Here is a 22,409-nt window from a genome sequence, read left to right as displayed (position 1 = left end):
GGTGCCAAGGAACTACAATTAGAATCACATAAGACCAATAGTTTCTACTGTAAACAAGAGATCCTGGAATACAACATTTCAAAAAGCAAATGGTGTGGACTTTAACACAAAATAACTCACTCTGCAAAAAATGAATACAAGACTACAGGGGGAAAACGGAACTTGAATAAAATAAAGGTATTTCCAAGCAAAGGTCAGAACTAAGTAGGAACTCTGAAATATATGTCCAAGAGTCAAGAGAAAACTAGAAAGGTAAATTTATTGACTAGAAGTAAATTATTGTTCAGAAGGAGCTATAAATTTATTGGTTAGAAGGAGCTGTATGATGTAAACACATCTAATATTCTAATAAAGGGAAAAGGAATGTCCTCCTTCAAATAAGAAAAAAAAAGAGGGGTGAGGGCACACATTGATTTTAAGAGGGGAAAGAAAAGGTAGGCAAAAATAAAACTGTAGTGTAAAAGGAATGAGGAAGGGAGTGAAATTTGCCATTCCTTGTAACTGGTATGAATAATGTGGAAGTGGGAGTGGGGAAGTGAGCATTAGATGAACTTCAATCTTGTTTTGATTGGCAAAACAAGGTTGAATATATGCAAATGAAAGTTTTATACAATAAACTCAACAGAGAGACAGGTTGGGATGGGGAAGGTAAGTTAAGAGGGAGGATGATAGTAGGGAGGGAATAGTCATAAACACAACAAACTTCTGGATTCTGAAGGAGGGAATTAAAAGAGAAAAGAAAAACAAAGAATTGGAAACTAAGACAGTGCCTACCATTTGGGAAATGGCTGGACAAACTGTGGTATAGTGATGTAACAGAATATTATTGCATCAGAAAGAAAATGATGAGATAATTTTGGAGAACCCTATATAAAATGAATTGATGCAGAATGAAGTGAACAGAACCAGAACAATTTATTCAAGGACATTAATGTTATAAAGAAAAACAGCTTTGAAAGAATAAGAACTCTGATTAAAGCCATGATGAAAAATGCCTCGAGAGGACTTATGATGAATCATGTTCACCTCCTATGAGAAAGATGGGCTCAAAGTACAGAAAATAATATACATTTTTGAACATGGTAACTGAGTGGATTTGCTGCACTGCCATGCTTATATGTTACAAAGACTTTTTCCCTCTTTGTTTTTTGTTTTGTTTTATTTTTAGTTATAGTAGTAACAAAAAAGCCACTGAAACAGTTTTTAATTTTTTAATTTTAATTTTTAATTAATTTTAAATTTTGAACTAAGCAGAGAATAAGAGTTTCAAAAAAAAGCACATAGAAGCAGGACAGGTTTATATTGTCAACTCCTAAAATAAATCAAAACCAGGAGTTGAGGAATAAAGAGTCTTTAATTGAAATAACAGGGAAGTATGCCTGTTATAGCTACAGGAAAGGTAAGAAAAGCTCTGTTACATTGGGGACATAATATAAACCTGATTGCACAATTTTAACTTGGCTAGTGTCTTGGATTAATTTTAGTTCACTTTCTTACATTTGCATGATTTGCACCTAGTTCACTCTAATACATTGCTAAGTAATTCTACTAAACAACAATATGGAATACTTTCATTCTATGAGAACTAATATTTACAGATATTTCTTTTCTTTTTTTTTTTTTAGGCTAGACCTATGATTTCATTGGGAGATTCATAAGGCTGAGAATTCCTTGTACTGACATGCAGATCAAAACCATTCTAACTTCTAGTCTTAAGGAGTTGTGTGGGTGCAATGGTGACTTGACATTGGTTATACAACTAATACGTGTCAAAAGGACTTCGACCCAGATCTTCCAGATATCAAGGGTTACCTCCTATCTACTATACACACAGCCTCTTATTTAATTGCTTTGGATTAATTAACTATGAAATTTCAACAAAATAATCATCCTTATCAACGCATATTTCAAAGACTTATATTTCCACTGGGAGTGAATGCTCCATTCATTAACACAGATCTCAATCCATTGACAGAAACGAACATAACAGATTAGCAAAACAGATGCTCAATAAATATTGGGTGCTCAACTGGCTTGCAATTTTTGTTCTGATTGCACTTTGACCATTATTGTGCAATTTTATGTAATGGTTTTTCTGTAAAACCCCTTTCAGGTTTTTACTAGAACATAAGAGGGCTAGGATTAGGAATTTGGCTGGGCTAGCAGAAAAGAAAATGACCTTGCCCAGTGGGCTTGGCATTATTTCTGTGTTTGTTTCTCACCCACACAGCTACCTGGGTGAATAGCTTCAAAACCTATTGAGTCTTTTCCTAAAGGTATTTAATAATCTACTAGTCATCAGGCAAATACTCACTGCCTAGTTTATAGTCTAGCTTTCAAAGATTAAAATTAAAATCACTATAAGTTAGAGTGAGGTCTTCCATACTGAAATAAAACCCCATTATTCAAAGGTAGAATTTTTTAAAAAAGAAAAAGACTAAGTCTAAAAGCATTAGCTAGCTGGAAAGGTCCAGAATCCCAAAATTTAAGAGCTAGAAGGGACCCCAGCAGCCATCTAGTTTAACCCGGTTCTTTGTTCTAACGAGCTTAGTGCCAGAGGCTAAAAATCTCCTACTGGGGAGATGGTAGACTTCAGTTCCTAAGACTCTGGGTGAACAAGACAGAGACACAGAAAAGTGTGTTGTAACAAAGCCCAAAGAGGAAAGAATGGTCTAAAGTGTTCAATGCAGCATGTAAAGAAAAATGTAGACTGAGAAGACACCATCAGATATGACAATTAAGAAATGATTTGTAAATCTGGAGACAGTGGTTTCAATAGAATTATGATAATGCAAACCATAATACAATGAGAGGAGAAGACGTGAGGCCAAAGAATATAGATAGTCTTTTCTAAGAGTGTGGATGAGAAGGTGAGAAAAGCTTGAGGGGTGTGAGGGGCTAGTGAAAGGTTTTTGTTTTTTTTTTTTTTAAAGGAGACTTGGCTATGTTAGAAGACAATAACAGAAGGAACCAGTAGATAGAGAGGCCAAAAAATTACAGAGAAGGGGGATTATTGAAGTTGCGATCTGTTGGAGAAGACAGTCAAGAATGATATTCAGAGTATATGTGGAGGGGTTGGCTTGGCAAGGAGAAGGGCCATATTATTGTCAGAAACTAAAGGAAAGTAGGAGAAAGGAGATAATGATGTCAAAGATTTTTGAGATAAAGAAATGGGAAGAATAAGCTCAAGTCAAATGACTTTAATTTTCCCATTAAAATAAATGACAAGGTCCTCACCTGAGGGCTGGTAGAGTAGAGGTAAGAGAAGCTTGAGGAGAGAAGGGAAGGTTTACAAAATCTTTTGAGGGACTCAATTAGGGAAGAATAATGCCTTGTTGTAGTAAAGGACTGGCTGAAGATGGATAACATGAATTTATAATGTACCCATAAAAGGCCATTAATAAATATTTGCTTTGGAAAAAACACTACATTTGGAACCAGAGGTCCTGAGTTTGAATCCTGACTCTGTTATTTACTATCTGTGTAACTGCTCCAGGACTCAATTTCCTCATCTGTAAAATAAGTATGTTGGACTAGATGGCCTCAAAGGTCCATTCCAGTTCTGAATCCCATGGTTCTAGTTTGCAGAAGAGAAAACTGAAGTCTAGAGAGGAAACATGTTTTGTCCAGTACCATGCAACAAGTTAGTTGCAGAGCCTGGTCTAGAACCCAGTTCTCCCAATACCTATACTCTAGTGTATTTTTTACTACACCATTCTGCCTCCTATTCTCTTGGCATGTATTTAAAAATATATTTCTAGAAGGGGAATGGCACAGTATATGAGATCAAATATAGGCCAATCATTGTGAAAAACAGCATTCTACATCCAGAGGAGTTCTGTAGAAACAGTAGTGAGAATGGACATTGAAACCTGTTGCTTGAGCAGCAGGGAATACACCTTAAGAGAAGACTTATTTTACCTTCTTGGTGCTTGCAACTGTTGGAATGCAAAATTAGATTAATTTATAAACACAAATTAATTAGGGTTTCTGAATTCCTTCATATCTGAAACCTTTTAGGAATGGCTGTAATTAAATCAGATGATGTAGCTAGTGTTTTCTAAAGGTAAACATTTAGCACTATATATGTATATATTAGTCATTATTAATTATTATTAAATATTTAAAATAACACTTGGCATTTATATAATAATTGAAGGTTTGCAATGCACCTTGCAGATATTATCTCATTTTATCCTCATAAACTCCCAAGGTAGGTGCTATTATTATTCCCATTTTACAGTTGAGGAAACAGAGGTAAACAGAGGAGAAGTGACTTGCCCAGGGTCAAACAGCTTGTAACTATTAGGCCAAATATGAACTCAGATCTTCCTAACTCCGAGTCCAGTGTTCTATATACTGAGCCACCTAGAAACCTTAATAGATAAGATTAAAAAAAAAAAGCTACCTGTGACTGATCTTGAATATGGATGGGTCATTCTTTGCTTCACTTTTGTGCTTTCCTTCAAAGAAGAAACAAACATATCTACAGCTGGCAGGGTTTGTGGTAAAAAAAAGGAGTGTGGCAGAAATGTACTGGACCTACCTCATACCAGATTGATTATGAGATCTTATTGTTAAATTTTCAGTGTGAGCATTTATTGATACCTCAGAAATTGGCAAATGCTACAAATCGGGACTTGATTTGTTTTGTTGATTGTCTTGCATTAAGATAGTGATAGGGATGCAACTTAAACCTAACAGTGTATCATGCATTCTTTTGGAGGAAAGGGTTGTTACACATTTACCAGCACGCCCCTGGAAGGAAGTATTATTTATTTTGAATATTGATGTGCATATATTTGAAAAGTTTTATTTTTTCCATTATATTTACAATATGACAATTATATTTCTTATAATTGGAGTCTTACTTCAATGCAGTCAAGACAGGATTAATTTTTTCCACTGCATGAAATATAAATATAAATATCTATATCTTACATATTAGAAACTTGCCCAGAGCTGAGAGAAGTTAAATAACTTGCTTAAAGTGAGACAGCTAGTATATGTCAGAGGTGTGACTTGAAATCAGGTCTTCCTAGCTTTGAGGATAGCTCTAGAAGTTTTTATAAGAATGCACAAAAAGTTGAATAAATCCCAAGTTACTGCATCGAAAAAGTCAAAAAGCTTTCATCTCAAGAAATTAAATCTATAACAAAGAATCTACGTATCATCAGAATAAAAACAAAACACGTTGTCCATCAGGACAGAATGCATCAAATAAAACTAGACAGCACAAGGGTGAACAATACCATAGCAGAAAACTTACTTGAGGGCAGTCTTGTAATGATAGATGGCTTCTCCATTGCGACCTTGGTCTTTCAAGAAATTAGCATAATTGTAATGCACCTTAGCATTATGGGGCAAAGTTTCAACTCCAGATCTAAGGAAAAAAAAAAAGAGGAAGTAAGGGGAGAAGGAAGTGAATAGATCTGTTTAAGAATACTATCAGCTTGCTTAGTCTGTTTTCACTCTGAAATGTTATGCACTTGTATTCAGAATATAGCTACTTTGATCTAATTAAGGTTACTAAAAACCTGTTCAAATGCCTATGAAAACAAAAAGTCATATGCTCTTTCAGGCATATATATGAATACACACATCCACAACATAACATCTTTCTTCATGTAGATCTAAAGGCCTTTTTTACATACCAGAAATACTGATTGAGCACAGAGAAGAGCCCAATAGCCCTTTATATGGAATTTACTTTAGAAACATAATGAGCTCACATTCCCCAATTGATAAATGGTCAAAGAAAATGAACAGGCAATTTTCAGAAGAATAAATCAAAGCTATCAATAGTCCCATGAAAAAAAATATTTCACTATCGGTTAGAGAAAATTCAAATTAAAACAACTCTGAGGTACGACCTCATACCTACCAGACTGACTAACATGACAGAAAAGGAAAATGACAAATGTTGGAGGAGATGAGGGAAAATTGAGACACTAATGTACTGTTGGTGGAATTGTGAACTTATTCTTGAGAGCAACTTGGAACTATGCCCAAAGGACTACACAACTGTGCCCAGTGATACCACTACTATGTCTTTATCCCAAAGAAATCAAAGAAAAGAGAAAAGGATCTTATTTGTACAAAAATATTAATAGCAGCTCTTTTTGTGGTAGCAAAGAATTAGAAATTAAGGGGGTGCCCATCTACAAACTGTCGTGTATGAATACAAGGAAATACCAACATGCTGTAAGAAATGATGAACAGGCTGATTTCAGGAAAAACCTGGAAAGACTTACATGTGCTGACGCAAAGTTAAATAAGCAGAACCAGGAGAACATTGTACACAGTAACAGCAACATTGTGTGATGATCAACTGTGAAAGACTTAGCTACTCTGATCAAAATAGCGATTCAAGACAATTCCAAAGGACCCATGATGAAAAATGCTATCCACCTCCAGAGAGAGAAAACTGATAAACTGTGAATGCAGACGAAAGCACACTTTTTTACTTCATTTTTCTTGTTGTTTTTTTTTGGGGGGGGAGGTGTTTTCTTCTGTAACATGGCTAATATGGAAATGTTTTGCATGACTTCACATTTATGATCCTACCACCTACATTTATCACTTAAATGGAGTTTTTTCCTTTCAATTTTCTTAATCTCTTTTTTGACTTTCAGGATTTTTATTTTAGTGATTAGTTATTTTATTTTTTCTTTGCTTTTCTAGTGTTGTTTCCCAATTTCTTGACATATTCTTACAACCTTTTATTGATGAATGTGTTTAGTGATATAATGTTTGCCCTAAGGACAAAAGTTTTGGTATGTTGTCTTATTGTCATTTTCTCTGATGTAATTTTCTATTTTTTCTATCATTGTTTTCTTTGATATATTAATTCCATAGGATTAAATTATTTAGTCTGAAATTAATATTTAATCCTTTTTTAAAGGCCCTTTATGTAATAAAAAATTTATTGTACTGTTGTTAATAAAAGATGTGTTTAATTTCTGCTTTTCCAAACTTATTTGTATAGGGTTTTGTGCCCCAAATCATGGTCCTTTTTTGTAAATGTGCTATGTCTAGCTAAGAATTACATGAAATTCTTTCTGTTTTCCATAACTTTCCAATCATCAGACTGAGCTGACTTTCTCAATTTAGGACTTTTAGTAAGCAGAGGACACCCTGTAACAGAGGATTATCATGCCACAAAATAAATTGGAATCCACAGTAAAGTTCCAAAAAACATCACTTTCAGTAGGGATTTTAATACAAAGTACACCCTTTCATTCTTTCGTGTCTATTTTAGGAAGAAACTTCTCTTTTACAAAGCTCTGATTAAGTAACTACATTAAGTAACTAAAAGCATAATTTTAAAAAATAAAAAATTAAATTTTTTTATATAATAAGGACAGTGTACAACCAGAATCTCCTTTCTAAACCAAGCAACTGGTGAATATATTACATGCCTCTTTTTTCTGTTGTCTTCCTTTTCTTTTATCTCATTTAATAGTTTTTATTTCCTTACTAGAAACCATGACTGTGTGTATATGTCTCTTTCCCTTGAGTTTTCATGGCTTTTTCCTTTTCAGTCCCACAATTCTTTAGGATGCCAAGTTTGAAAGAAAGATACTTTCCCAGCCTGAGATTTGTTTACATGACCAATTTACCAACATATTTTTAGAATTTACCAATATATTAACAGTGAGTTGCAAAGTTAGGTCTAGATGAGACAACTAGGACATGATCAACCTAAAGCAAAAATAGGAAAGAGGATAGAAGGCAAAGTGTAGAGGATTGCATAAATGTACCATTCAAATCTTTCTCTAAACCTCTGAAACAAACCTCTGAAAATGTTTGATTGTACATACAGACTCAGGATTATTCAGAATTAAATAATTGCATTTTCTTCTTTAAAAAAAAATCCTCTAATTACTCATGTGTATTTAAAGATCCCAATGGCACAGTACACATTGTCTAATTTAATCCTCACTAAACTCCTGTGAGATAGACATTATAATATTAGCTCTATACTACCTATTTGATATATGGGAAACTTTAATTGAAAGAGGTTAAGTTGTAGATCCAAGGTAACACGTATAGTAAGTAGAAGAGCCAAGATGGGAGAGGAGGCCTTCTGATTCAAAGATTCATTTACCACGCTAGAAAAGATTTACACACCATACTAGAAATTGTCATTGGTCTCTAGAAGTCTCCATTCTAAAGCAGACACACAAGGCAATGTAGTACAATGGAAAAGATGATTTAGAGTCAACAATCTGGGTTAGCAATATCCTAATCCCCTGACCTCATAAAGCTAGTTTTTCCTTAACAGATATTAAAACCATCTTGAGATTTAATTAGATCAGGATACTAAAAGCTCAGAATCATGACATCACTTCCTGGTTGTTTCAATACAAAATGACTAAGAGGAGCTCTCTCCTTGCTGGTTGATCAAACCAAGACAAGGGAGCTTTGTTCAGATGAATCAACTCCATGTTTCCTTGTTGTGTTTCTTTGCTGAATATCCTTCTTCTGCTAGGGCTGACTAAATCTTCCTTTGTCAATTATTGAATGATCTGCAAGTAACTTATTCTATTGCAATATGAAATACCAAGTACCAGGGGACTGTCCTGAGTTAAGTTCAGCTCAAAACATTGCCAGGACTCTATATGTATTTGTGGCAGTGTGTCACAGGTGCTTGTGGGAAGTGAGATGGGAAAAGGATGTGTTGCACCAAACTGCACTGTAGTAAACACCTGTTTCTAAAATCTAATTAAGTCAGCCAATAAGTAATTAATAAGCATTTATTAAGTGCCTACTCCATGTCAGGTACTATGTTAAGTTTTAGGAATATAAAGAAAGGTAAAAGACAATTTCTATCTTTGAGGAGTTAAAAATCTAGTGGATTTGGATAAATAACTGATTTTGACCGAGGAAGCACAGTGGTAGGGTAAGCTTGAGCATTAGAAAGAGACCTTCAACCCTTCATTAGTACCCCTAGATTCTAAGGAGAGATGTAGTAACACTCTTCCAGAGATAGGACCTGCCAGTGATAATAGGGGTTGGGACAGTAGCCCCAGAATACCTACAAATACAAAGTATTTGAAAAGGCCAAATGTCAAAAACACTATGTTTATGCTTAAGGAACAGGAAGCAAAGCTAATTCTTCTTTATTGAAAACTGAAAGAAATATAAAAATCAAACAATCGAGATCAGGAGTGAATCCCCGCAGTCTATGTAGAAAACCACAAATTATGGAGAGTTTTGTGGGCTATGAGTCTGTGAGCTCAAGTTTCACACCTCTGATCTAGGTGATGGAAAGATGAACTTCCTTGTTAAAATAATGCTTACATGTGTTCTGGACATGGGCAATGCTCATGCACCTTCACAGTCACCAATGGAGTGAAGCAGGGCTATGTTCTTACTCCCACGCTTTTTTAGCACAATGTTGAATACCTTCAACTAGGACAAAAACAGCATGAAGGTCAGCTACTGCACTGACAATAAATTATTTAACTTGAAAATGCTGCAAGCCAAGACTAAAGCGAAGAGAGAATTCATGCATGACTTTTGGTTCACAGATGATTGTACACTCAATGCTGTCTCTGAGGCTTAGATGAAACAGTGTATGGCTTGACTCTGCTGCTTGTGCTAATTTTGGTGTGACAATTGACACCACAAAAACAGAAGTTCTCCACCGGTCAGCACCACACCATCCATACATGAAACCATCATTTACAGCAAATGGAGAAAATTTGAATGCTGTAGATAAGTTCACTTATCTTGGCAGTAAATATTCCAGGGATGTCCACAAAGACAATGAGACTGATGCACACATTGCCAGAGCTAGCTCAGTGTTTGGGAGGCTCTGAACAAAAGTGCGGGAGAGAAGAGGTATTAGGTTACCTACCAAACTGATTGATGGTCTAGAGTCATTTTACTGACCTCACTGTTGAATGCCCATGAAACCTGGACAGGAAATTGAATAGCTTACGTTTGAATTGTCTTAGGAAGATTCCAAAGATCATGTGGCAAGATAAGGTACCAGACATTGTGGTCCTTTCTTGAGCTGAACTGCCAAACTTTCAAACTCTACTGTAGAGAGTACAACTCCAATGGGCTGGTCATGTTGTTCAAATGCCAAATGTACGTTTGCCTAAAAGACTATTTTACAGAGAAATCATACAAGGCAGGCACTCACGCAGAAGTCAGAAGAAACAATACAATACTCTGAATGTCTCTCTGAAGAACTTTGGAATTGATTTTGAGACATGACAGGCACTGGCACAGGACCACCCAGCATGATGTGCTCATATCAAAGAAGGTGCTGTGCTTTATGAGCAAAGCATAATTTCAATCGCTCATAAGATACAGGAGATGTGCAAATTTAGAGATGTCTCCACTCCAAATGTCCATACAGACTATTTGTGCCCAACCTGTGGTAGAGCATTCTGAGCTTATATTGGCCTAATCAGCCACAGCAGAACAATCCTTCCATTGACCCAGATACAGTAATGTGGTTTTGGTCCTCTTCAACTAAGAGAGACAACTTTAAAATCACATGTGCCTGATATCAACAAATAAGTACTTTAAAAATAGAAATAGCAGCATTTACTTTTTTTCCCCTTATGAGGGTTTCAAGAGAATAAAAGCCTATCACAACTATTATTAGAAGGTATACCATTTTAACAAATATTAGCGAGTTAAAAATAGAAGAGACAACTCATGGAGTGCGAATCTATTCAAGGTAATTTAGGCAGGTAGGTATTTCAATGCATATACCACTGGGCATGGATTCAGGAACACCTGAGGCTAAATCTGACTTCATACACTTTCTAGTTGTGTGACCCAGAGCAAGTCACAATCTCTGTTGGCATCAGTTTCTTCAACTGTAAAATAGGAACAATATTAGCACCTACCTTACAGGTATCGTAAAGATCAAATGAGATAATATTTGTGAAGCACTTAGCACAGTACCTAGCACATAGTAGGCATTTAATAAATCCTTCCCTCCTTTCTTCCTATATTAAGAATGTGAATCAGATATATAAATTCCTTCCCAATAGGCAACATGCACTCCAAAACTAAGATCTATCACAATTCATCCAGATACTGGCTGAACATAACTTCTTTAGAGTAGAGATGTTAATTAGCTGAATCAGAATAGAAATCAGTGTCCTGGTCACTAGGTAAAATCTTAGTTGAAAGCACAGTTCAACTTTGTGTTTTCTAGATGATATATCAGCAGCTTCTATTTTTAACAGAGAACAATAGAATTTGGTCTTAACAAACCAGGTTTGTTTTTTTTTTAAACTCTGTATTGCTTTTTCCATGCAAAATGAGAATGATAGTTATACTTATCAGAGACTGTAAATCATGGTGATCTCTATTAAATGAACTAATTCCTGTTACTCCAAGAAGCTGTAGCATGCACAGTGGCTACACCCCAGTCAACCCTCTTGGCAGATAGACTAAACCAGGTTGTGGTCTCAAACCCATCAGTAAATCAAGGGGCTGTCTACCCCCAAGAAAGTGAAGACTTCATCTGGTAGAATGGATAGATGAGAACAATTTATTCCAATGGGCATAAAAGAGATTGAAGCAGGTGCTGTGGAGAGCTTAAAGTCTGGTCAGAATCAAAGATGCCAAGGTCATCTACTGTATCCCAGGCCATCACCAGTCATGCTGACTTTTGTCTTGCCATTAGACTTCGATGACTTAGGAAGAGAGACGTGGATGACTTTGTGCAACTCTGCCTCACTTAAATTCAATTCATGAGCAAGTCAAGCTATCACCTCATGATGTCATTGGTGAAGAATGAACAATAATATCGGTGTATTACACGATACACAAGGTATTCTGCTATCTCCTGCCATTTGGTCAGAGCTAAATCTAGCTTTAGTGAATAAGATTTTTTTTTAAAAAGCAACATGTATAAAAGAAAGAGTATTAAATTAAGAATCAAAAGATCTAAGTCTAATTCCAGACTTCATTACCACCTAGCTATAATACGTGTAATGAGCAAGAAAGCATACTGGAAAGAGTTCAGAACTGGCATCAAAGAAAGTAGGTTCAAACGAAGGCTCTTACATTCATCAGTTGTGTGAACACAGACAAATAATTTTACTTTTCTGAACCTCTATTTTTCTTCCTCTGGAAAATAGGCACTTAGACCAGCGTTTCCTAAGGTTCCTTCATTTTCTGAATGTGAGTTTATGATCTTTCATCATGGACTCACCAAATGTCCTTTTCCCCTTTGAGGAGTATAGAAATAGGAGCTAACTGATATCTTGTATAAGCCATCTAACCTCTCTGCACCTCAGTTTCCCCTTTCCTTCCCTTCCTGGCCAATGAATACTAGTATGAGATATGCTTACTGGGACGCCTTAGAAAATCAAAGCTAGTGGTTTGTTTCTACTGGGGTTAATGTTTGTATTGTCGAGTAGATGATACAAACTAATGCTTGCACGCATTTGGCTTAATTAAGTTTGATTGCTAGCATTGAGAAGTGAAAGTCTAATTAGTGTTTCTTTTGTGCTAGTTAGCATAAGTTACAGAAAACTAGTAGTTTTATTCAAAGTAATGATATTTCCATAACTTTAAATTTCTGAAATAAGAAAAAATAAACATTAAAAAAGTAGGATCTTGAATTTTAAGAAATAGTTATACAACTTTCCAGAGTTATATGTGTCAAGCACCATACTTGGAGAGGAGCCAAATAGGCTCACATTTGTAAACATGCTTAAAAGTGTCAACCACTATCAATTTCTATAACATGGAAGCAATAAATTAATTTCTGATCATGCTATTTGATGTAAATAGTACATACCGGATTCATCTTTGGTATGTGCTAAAATTATAAAGAGGGGAAGAAAATAATACCACTGTTGCCACAATTGTTTTATGTGTCTAATTAATAAATATCCATGTACAGCTCACAAAAACTGAATGTGGTTTTTGATTTTTTTTCTTTTTTTTTCTTTTTAGGCAATTGAGGTTAAGTGACTTGTCCAGGGTCACACAGCTAATAAGTGTTAAATGTTTGGTCTGAGGCCAGATTTGAACTCAGGTCCTCCTGACATCAGGGCTGGTGCTCTATCCACTGCGACACCTAGCTATCCCTAAACATGGTTTTTGAAGAGCGATTTCAGTTTCATCATATATCTGTAAAGTTTGGCTATTTCTGATTATTCTTTTTAAAACACCACTCACATCATTTACTTGTTCAAAAATCTTCAACAGCCCCCTCTTATCTACAGGTTAAAGTTCAAACTCCTTAACTTTTCCTTACAGGCTTTCCATGGTTTGTGTCAACCTTATCTCCCATTATTCTCCCATATAAAAACATCACTCTGGATAAAATGTCTTCAAACATGCCTTGAGCTTTTGGTGTATTTGAATTATCTTTCTCATTTGAAATTTCATCTTCCTTCTTCTTCTACTATCAAATCCTACCCATCCTAAAAGTCCCAACCTAATCCTAATTCTTCCATTAAACGTTTTTCACCACACGAGCTAGCAGTAATCTGGCTCTACTCAAACAGTCAATTGAAAAGTATATATTAAGTATCTGTTTTATGTCAGGCACTGTTATGAATGCTAAGGATACAAAGGTCAAAAAATACTGTTTTCAAAGAGTCTAACTGGAGTTGATACCTCTGTGTGTGTATACGCATATATATGAATAGGCATAGATATACATATCTCTACATAGATGCCAATATCACTATAGATAGTAAGATATGTGCAAAATCAATACAAGATGATTTTGTGGAGAAGGCAAAAAAAAGCAGAGGAAAAGAGAAAATGCTTCATGTTGAATGTGGTTTTTGAGCTAAGTCTTGACGACTTTACTTGGCACTTACCATTTACTGACAATTTCTCATTGGTTCATATATAATCTCTTCAATTAGATCAAAAATTCTTAAGAGTGAGGGTCCATGTCTCATACTTCTTTGGATCCCAATTGATAGTACCTACCTCAGAACATTTTAGGTGCTAAATAAATGCTGAGTGATTAAATAATCATACAATCTTAAAAGATAATATTTGGGGCTAGATGAAAATCAAAAATGCCACTCAGTCATGAAAAAAAAATAAGCTGATACATGAAGAATAAACCACAGTCACAGAACTAATGTTACTATTAGACCAATGTTCACTGGAAACAAAGTGTTTATTAAAAAAGCAAATATTAAAAACTTCTGGCATGGTACCTAAATATAACTTGCATTCTAACCTTAGCAGGGAGAAGGAAGTAAGAGTTTTCTTGAGAGAAGCAATTCTTTCACATCATGAGAGTCTCTTTTAAGTATTTTTTACTCCAATATATCACCTCATACTACCAAAATAATTAATGCTCCTATAAAAGTAAAACAAATCCAGGAACATCAAAATTTTTTCCAACTTCAATTATAACTACTAATTGATCTAAGTTTGGAGCAAGCTGTTAGTCCCAAATTTTCTAAGAATTCATGCATGCAAGTTAATTTTTAAAAACAATTTTCTAACTCAGGATGGCTGCATATTGGAAGGCTAGTTTGGATTCCCTTCTCACTGAAAGATCTGGCAACAATTTCATTAATTTCATCAGTGCAGAAACTAAAACAGAATAATTCAGTTCTCAAATTCAAAGGTTCCTAAGAAAGAGCATGAAAGAGAACTATTCAACTGTTAGAAAATCAGCCTGAAATTTCTTTTTTTATTACTGTCAGAGACAGAGCTTCTTAAACTGCTTGAAACAGTGAAACCATGGTTCTAAATTGCTCAATATCATGGGGCACACGTCAACTGGACATTTTTCTGTGTAAAAATGCATTCCTACCTCTGATGTGAGCAGTTTTCTTCCAACATGCTGCTTAAGCAGATGCTAATGGGAATATCTTCTGCTGTCTATTAGCAGCAGTTTTAACACGAGCACTGAACAGAAGTAGAAACTGGCATCATCTATACCTATTATTAAATAGCAACAACAACCACAACAGACAGGAACTAATGCAATAAAGTCTCTTAGTGGGCAATAGACCTGGCATGTGTCTGTCTGAATTTGAAGATGCTTTTAAAACTTGAAGGCCAACTACAACCTCATAATTTGTAGCCCCACATATTTCTATATTCTATCACAAGTATGGGGCTAGAATCAAAAAATGTTGCATTGAGAAAAACATATTAACATGTAGAGATTTATCATGATATGGGGAAAAGGCCTCTGGTGTGCAAGTTCAGAATTTATCTCCAAAATGACCTAGTCTACAGAACATTTTAAAAGCCTGTAATATTCAATAGAAAATTTATTTCATTTTTTCCTTTCTGAACACGTTTACATTGTGCTGAAATGAGCAATGAAATTATGTTTATCAATTTCATTCAGTTAATAGCTGATATGATATGTCAATAGAGCATTAAAGGGTATTTCCATCCAGTTATTAAATGAAAAGTACTTCCAAGAGTCTTGTTTTTCTTTAAGTCTTTTTTAGAATAATGCTCACAATTCTTTTCATATCTGATTTTGTTCATTCAGGATTCAAGAATGACCTTTCTAATTAATTAAATATTATCAGATCCAGATTATTATACCATTTGTCAATATGTCTATATATCTATATCTATATGTATATATATGTATGTATAAACAAATAAGAAGACAATCAACCATTTTCCATAACTAATCATACCTGAAGAGAGATTCTCTCGACAGCCAAATTTCATTCTGTTTCACAGTTTTGCAGGAGAAAAGCAGCAGAAGCAATAAAGTAGACATTATCAAGGTAATGGCCCCACATCGATTTAACCATGTACAGAGCTTATTTAAACCATGGACAAAAAGGATGCAGTAGCCCATGCTGAAAAGAGAGAATGAAAAAAGTGTTGAATCCTGTATTCATGATTATTTTTTTCAATTATCAAGCATTTATTTTTTCTCCTGCCTTCCTCCCTCCTGCATCTGGAAGAGAAAATAAAACCTCATAACCCAAAAACTTAGTAAAGCAAAATAAATTCCCACATTGGTGTGTGTCTCATTCTGCATATCAGATCATCACCTTTCTGTTAGGAGGTATGCAGCCTTCTTTACTGGTCCTCTGGAATCTCAATTGTTTTTTTTTTTTTTACAGTGTTGTTGTCATAGTATAAATTATTTTCCTGGTTCCACTTGATTCACTACATCAATTACTATAGGTCCTCCCAAGATTCACTGATACCATCCTTTTCATCATTTCTTAAAGCAAAAGAGTAGTCTATTCCATTCATATACCATAATTTGTTCAGTCAGCCCCAGTGGAGGGGCACCTTTTTAGTTTCCAATTCTTTGTCACCACAAATAAAGGTTAAGGCTCCAGGGAGCCACTGGAAGTGGCTAGCTTCCTAGTCACTGTGAAAAAAAAAAAGAATACCATTGAAAGACTTAAGATCTCTGATTGGTGCAATGAGTGACCCTGACTCCAGAGCAGTGGTGATGAAGAATATTGCTTATCAGCAGATGAAGAGGTGTTGGATTCAAAATTCAGAATAAGACATATTTTTTGACATGGCCAATGAGGAAGTTTTTAACGTACAGCTACACATATTTGTCACAAGAGCTTCTATTTATTTGTTTATTTTCACGGGGAGCTGGGTAGAACAAAAACATAAATTTTTGCTAATTGAAAAAAATTTTAATTAAAAAAAAAGAATTTTTTTTACAGAAAAAAAGAAACACAAAGGATGACTTATACCAATTTGAAATATTCACTGAACTATTTCTCGGTATAAAAGCAGCATCAAATTTTCCGATAATGAAATAAACCCTTTCCCCTTCTACTATGGAGAATAACTATTCTCCAAACCCTTAGGCTTGCAACCTAGGAGTCATCATTAGTTTCTCATTATCTCTCACACCATCCCCCGCCATAATCAAAGTGTTGCGAAGATCTGTCTATTTCATCTTTGCAACATCTCTCAAATATGCCTCTTTCTCTCCCCTGACCTTGCCACCACTCTAGTGCCGGCCCTAATCACCTCACACTTTCCACCTCAAGTTTTTCCCCATTTCAAGCTATTCTTCTTTCAGTTACTAAAATGATTTTCCTAAAATGCACGTACTAATCATGTCACCCTTCCTATGCAATAAACTCAAGTGGCTTCCTATTGTTTTCAGGAGCAAATACAAAATGCTGTTTGGCATTCGAAGCCCTTCATAACCTAGCCCCTTCCTACCTTTCCAGTTTTCTGACATTCTACTCCTCAATGCCTAATCTTTGATGCAATGACAGTGGCTTCCTGGCTGTTCTACAAACAGGACACTCCATCTCTCAGTTCTGGGCATTTGATTGGTTGAAATTACCCATTTCTATACTTCAACTAACTTCTTCATGTGGTTTATATTTTACTAGACCTATGATTTCACTAATGTACTGAACTACAGGTGAAAAAAGTACTCGCATTCATGCAGATCAGCATCTACTCTTTTCCTTAGACTCTCAAAGAGTTGGAAGCATGGTAGAAGGAAGAAGTCTTTTAGCTTAGCACATTCATCACTCTTTGTCAATAAGGATGTAAAAAATGCAGTACACTGAATTCTGATTAGGAAAAGCAAAAAGAAGTTACAGTGAGTTATTTTTTCAGTCAGGGTGGCTTAAGGAGACAGAGGTCTGCAGACACTGGAAAAAGAGTCTGACCAGGAGAATACCATGGCAGCAGAAGTGGGGAGTAGTGCAATGCCCAGGGATGGAAAGAGAACAAGAAGCACTGGGGCAGAAAAAGATCCCAGGAGATCTACAAATAAGTGCTGGGTGCAGGAATGGGTGCCATCTAGCAGCTGTGCCTTCCCTATCAAGTTCTAAGTCACAGATCCACAGTGGAGAAAAGTAGTTACAAGTGTGGGCCCAAGTTGTTTAAGGAGCACAAAAGTTAGAGGAAGGAAACTGTGGCGCCTAATCCCAGGAACATAATATAGTTCTCTAGACAAAAGGATATCCAGCAATTTAGGCTCTGAACCTGCAAAGCTTCTCAGAGAACCAGCAGAGACTTGGTCAAGAAGTCTACTAAAACGTCCAAGCAAAAAGAAGCCAGTAGACCAAAACCTGGGTCAAGAAATTGCAGCACAGCAGTGAAGAGACCTATCTCCAAACAACAACACTTTGGTTGAAGTGAAACCTTAAAGGCTTCTAGGCAGAGCTGTGAAAATAGCAAAAAGATGCAAAGGACAGAAGCTCAGGCCATCTATCTTCCACAGAGCCACAGTTTACCCGTCAGGTCTATGATAGTTTACCTGCCAGATCTACGGAGAAGGGAAGAATTTTTGACCAAACAAGAGACAGAGAATATTATGAAATGCAAAATGGATAATGTTGATTACATTAAATGAAAAAGGTGTTGTACAAACAAAGCCAATGCAACCAAGATTAGAAGGAAGGCAGAGAGCTGGTAAACAATTTTTATAGCCAGTATTTTTGATAAAGACCTCATTTCTAAAATATATAGAGAACTGAGTCAAATTTATAAGATTACAAGTCATTCCCCAATTGATAAATGGTCAAAGGATATGAACAGATAAGTTTTAAGATGAAGAAATCCATATTAAACCAGTGAGACAGTGACTTAACTACCCTTAAAGATGTAAAATGGTGCTTCCATTTGTATGAAAGGAAATTAATGATTCAGAACACTTTTGTTTCAGGTCCTTTTAAAATTAAAGATGTCCTTATAAATTGGGGATGACGTGATTGAATTTTTATTAAAAATTGAAAATTATATGAAAGTGTGTAATATCCTTCTTTATTTTCAAGTTCCTCATTTGTCACAAATCCATTCAGATGCATTTTTCATTTCTCTCTCTCTCCAAATCTATTTTATCCAAATTCTTCCTACATGTTTTTTATTCTTTCATGGACCCCTTCCTGAAAATAACATACTGTTTCTATCTTCCTTAATTAATTTCTGTTTTTCCACAACTTCAACTTATTCAAGGTATCTTAAAACAGCATAGGAATTTGTTCTTTGACACTAATATGAACAAATCACCCTTCATCTTGCACAACTATGAGCCATCAAGACCCACTATTGCTTTTATTCGGAAGTTTTTGCTTGATGTTTCTACCTTATCAATGTGAAAACATTTTAGAGTCACCTGAAATACACTATTGGGAGTTTTTATGCTGAAATAAAAATCCCATTTAAAAAAAGCTGTGAAACAATATGCTACTCTCGTCACAATGTAACCCACTATTTTTGTAAAAGACTGATCTTCAGAAAGGTCATTTATAAAACTGCTAGTATCCACCTTGACGAAAAGATTGTTCCAACTTATTCTGGTAATGAAATTGATCCTCAAAGTCATGCTAGGCTGAACATATACCTATATGTCATATAAACAGAAATTTCCAGGCTCACAGTCTCTTTCATTAACAGATTTCAAAGTACAATTCAGGGAAAGTTGGAACTCTGAGTCTCTATTTTTCCTTATTGGAATGGAGGAAACATGGGAACTTAGGAGTATTAAGTAACTTCATTAGGGTCAAACATTAAAGCAAGGGGGTAAAATGGTACTAATAGTATCTAACTAATATTTATGTGATTATCTTAAGACTATTGAGACTCACGTACTTCATGGGTACTTATCACAGTGTCTGACACATCGGAGGCATTTAAGAAATACTTATGGTCTTGATGTCAACAGATTATTTTGAATCAAGTGCTATATTTTAGGCTTGTTTTTTGTTTCAAGGTAAGAATCTATGGGTATCATTTTATCACACATTAAGCTTAAGAAATCATTTCACTGAGTAGAAAGTTCATCTTTCTTAATATTATTACCAACTGATGATCTTTATTCAGTTATCCCCACTCTCCTCTAGAATCTTTAGGACAAGTACAGGTATACACAAAGATGGCAAAGAATGCAGCAGTATTGAGAGAAATGCTGTTGTAAAACTGCCTAGCAAGATCTAAGGGGATAGGGTTGAAGGTAAGGGGTTCAGAAGGGTTTTACACAAAGCAAGAAGGGATTGAAATAATTAGAACTTAAAAACAGATCTAAGATTCTTCTGAGGTGTGGGGAAAGACTTAAAAGGTCATAAGATCAGAGGATTTTGTTGTTGTTCAGTTGTTTCAGTCTTGTCAGATCTGTGACCCCATTTGGAGTTTTCTTGGCAGAGATACTGGAGTGATTTGCCATTTCCTTCTCCAGCTCATTTTACAGGTAAGGAACTGAGGTACACTGAGGTAAAAATGACTTGCCCAGGGTCACACAGCTGGTAAGTGTCTGAGGACAGATTTGAACTCATGAAGATGAATCTTCTTCATCCCAGGCAAGATCCTTCAAATTGATGATCCCGTTTTTATTATTTTTTTTATCTTTAAAAAAATTCCATGTTATTCCGAACTTGACCAAAACCAACATATATAAGCATTTTCTTATGCACAGAATTTAGCACATGGAACCACAAATCTTCATTATCTATGGCTTGCTTTTATAATTGGTACATTCAGGATATTAATTCCAAAGTTCTGCCACTCATCTGTGTTTATCTCTAAACTTCCTCCTGTTCTTTATAGTTTTTAAATGCTCCATTGGTGTTCATAATTTTTCATACTTTATTTGTAATGCTTCACTCATAGTCTTATATTCTTTTCCACTTGCCTCACTATCATAGTTAAGTAGCATACTGACAGAGTTCTGGAAGCAGACCCACATCTGAGTTCAAATCCTGCATCAGGCATCTACTAGTTTATGACCCTAGGTAATTCATTACAAACTACACATTAGCAATATCCAAAAACGTATCTCTCATTCTTGACCTCTAGTCTATCACTTCTCTGTCAAGTTTGAAATAAGAATGTTGAAGCTTTGGACCTAAGGAGTCATGGTAGGTTATTACATTCTCAGGTTGTTCAGAAGTATTTTTATATATAATGCTGCCATTACATAAAATATTTCTGTTGTTTCTGTTCACTTTGCTGTGCATCAGTTCATATGTCTCTTCGTGTGTTTCCAAATCTATCCCTTTCATTATTTCTTATGGCACAATAATACTCTATTAAATTTGTAAGAAATAATCTGCTTAGCTCGTTGATTAAAATGTTAAATAAACACAGATCACTATGGTACTCACAACCAGTTCTGTATCCATCTGATTAGATTACTGCCTAATCTATACGTTCAAATCTTCTTGGGAAGATAAGCAGCTTCTTCCTCAGAGCATCCAGCTCTCTCCTCTTAAGAAGAGTCTTAGTTCTGTTTTTAAGCTCTAAGTGTTTCCATCCTTTCTTGCTTTGTGTAAAACCCTTCCCTTCTCTACCACCCTGACAAAGGTCAAATTCTACCTTCTCTCCACTACTTCAAAACTTTTCCCCTTCTCCATTTAAATCCTAATTGGATTTCCTTTAAGAACCTTTCATTCTCCTGAACAACCTGAAGTATGGCAAAACTTTCTTCTAGTCCAGGGATGGGGAACCTTTTCATGTTGAAAGGCTGCTTTAATTTAGCTGTAATCAAATAAGGCCAAAGTCAAGAAACTTCAATTAGATGTACTTTAAAATGTACATTATTTTATAAAAATCTAGCTAAAATATACTTAATAATTAAAAAAATGAAAACTATTTGTTGATTTTAAAAGTTAACTAACCTTTTAATGACTTTGTTGTATCTGCTTTTTGTTGGAAAACATTTGAATGGTTGCAGCATGGAGGTCCGCAGTTTCAGGTGATTGTCTAGATGGATATCAGTCATTTGTGACCTTAAGGGTGATTTGATTTGGGTCAGGTAAGAGAATGTAGATTTGCAGCAATAAGTGGTTGAAAAGTAAGAAATCCTTTTTTAAGTATGTTGCCAAAAGCATTGGTATTCTACTGCATTTTTGTATAATTCAACCGCATCTTTCTTAGCATCAAAAAAATGACTTCAAAATGTCGTCTATTAAGAGCTCAACCAATTCCATCTGTAGTTCTTTAGGTGCCTCGGTGATATCAATTAAGTGAAGCTAAAATGCTAATTTGAGTGTGATGTCATGATTCTCAGTCAGTGAACCTTTCATTTTATTCTCCAATCTAGAACAGCTGCACATTCTTCAGATGATTCATATACATCACCCTGTTCATCAATGAACTTTGCTAACTTGGGAAAATATTCATCCAAAATTTCTTTTTGAAGAAGTGTTTTGAAAAAAGAAAACTTTTTTTTGAAATGCTTGGATTTTTTGCCACATGTCATACAAAGACTTAATTTTACCTTGCAAAGAAATATTCAAGTCATTTTGATTTGACACATCACACAGAAATGCAGCATTCTTATAGAAATCGTCTTTCAGTAATTCACATTGCTGATTCTGTTGTTTGTAAAATTTAACTATCTGTTCTTGCAGAGATAAAATTTTGGCTAACACCTGTCCCTGTGATAGCCAATGCACTTTAGAATGACACAGCAAATCCACACTGAATACTTCATCGTTCAACTTTAACACGTTACAAAACTGACGATA

General features: G+C 35.2%; 1 protein-coding gene across 2 annotated transcripts in view; it reads right to left on the bottom strand.

Annotated features, from left to right (window-relative positions):
- TMTC1 (transmembrane and tetratricopeptide repeat containing 1) overlaps window positions 1-22,409 on the bottom strand; it is a 309,040-nt gene that overhangs the window by 114,072 nt on the left and 172,559 nt on the right. For both annotated transcript variants that reach the window (XM_027844461.1, XM_027844462.1), the window contains exons 10-11: window positions 15,630-15,797; window positions 5,270-5,383 (exon numbers count right to left, since the gene is read on the bottom strand). In XM_027844461.1, the coding sequence (XP_027700262.1) occupies window positions 5,270-5,383; window positions 15,630-15,797 (282 nt within the window). The remainder of the gene's footprint in view (window positions 1-5,269; window positions 5,384-15,629; window positions 15,798-22,409) is intronic.

This window comes from Vombatus ursinus, unplaced genomic scaffold, assembly GCF_900497805.2.
Source record: "Vombatus ursinus unplaced genomic scaffold, bare-nosed wombat genome assembly UNPS02014941.1, whole genome shotgun sequence".
Lineage (NCBI taxonomy): Eukaryota > Metazoa > Chordata > Mammalia > Diprotodontia > Vombatidae > Vombatus > Vombatus ursinus.
Note: the sequence above shows the minus strand (reverse complement) of the source record. Positions and strands in the feature narration are given on the sequence as shown.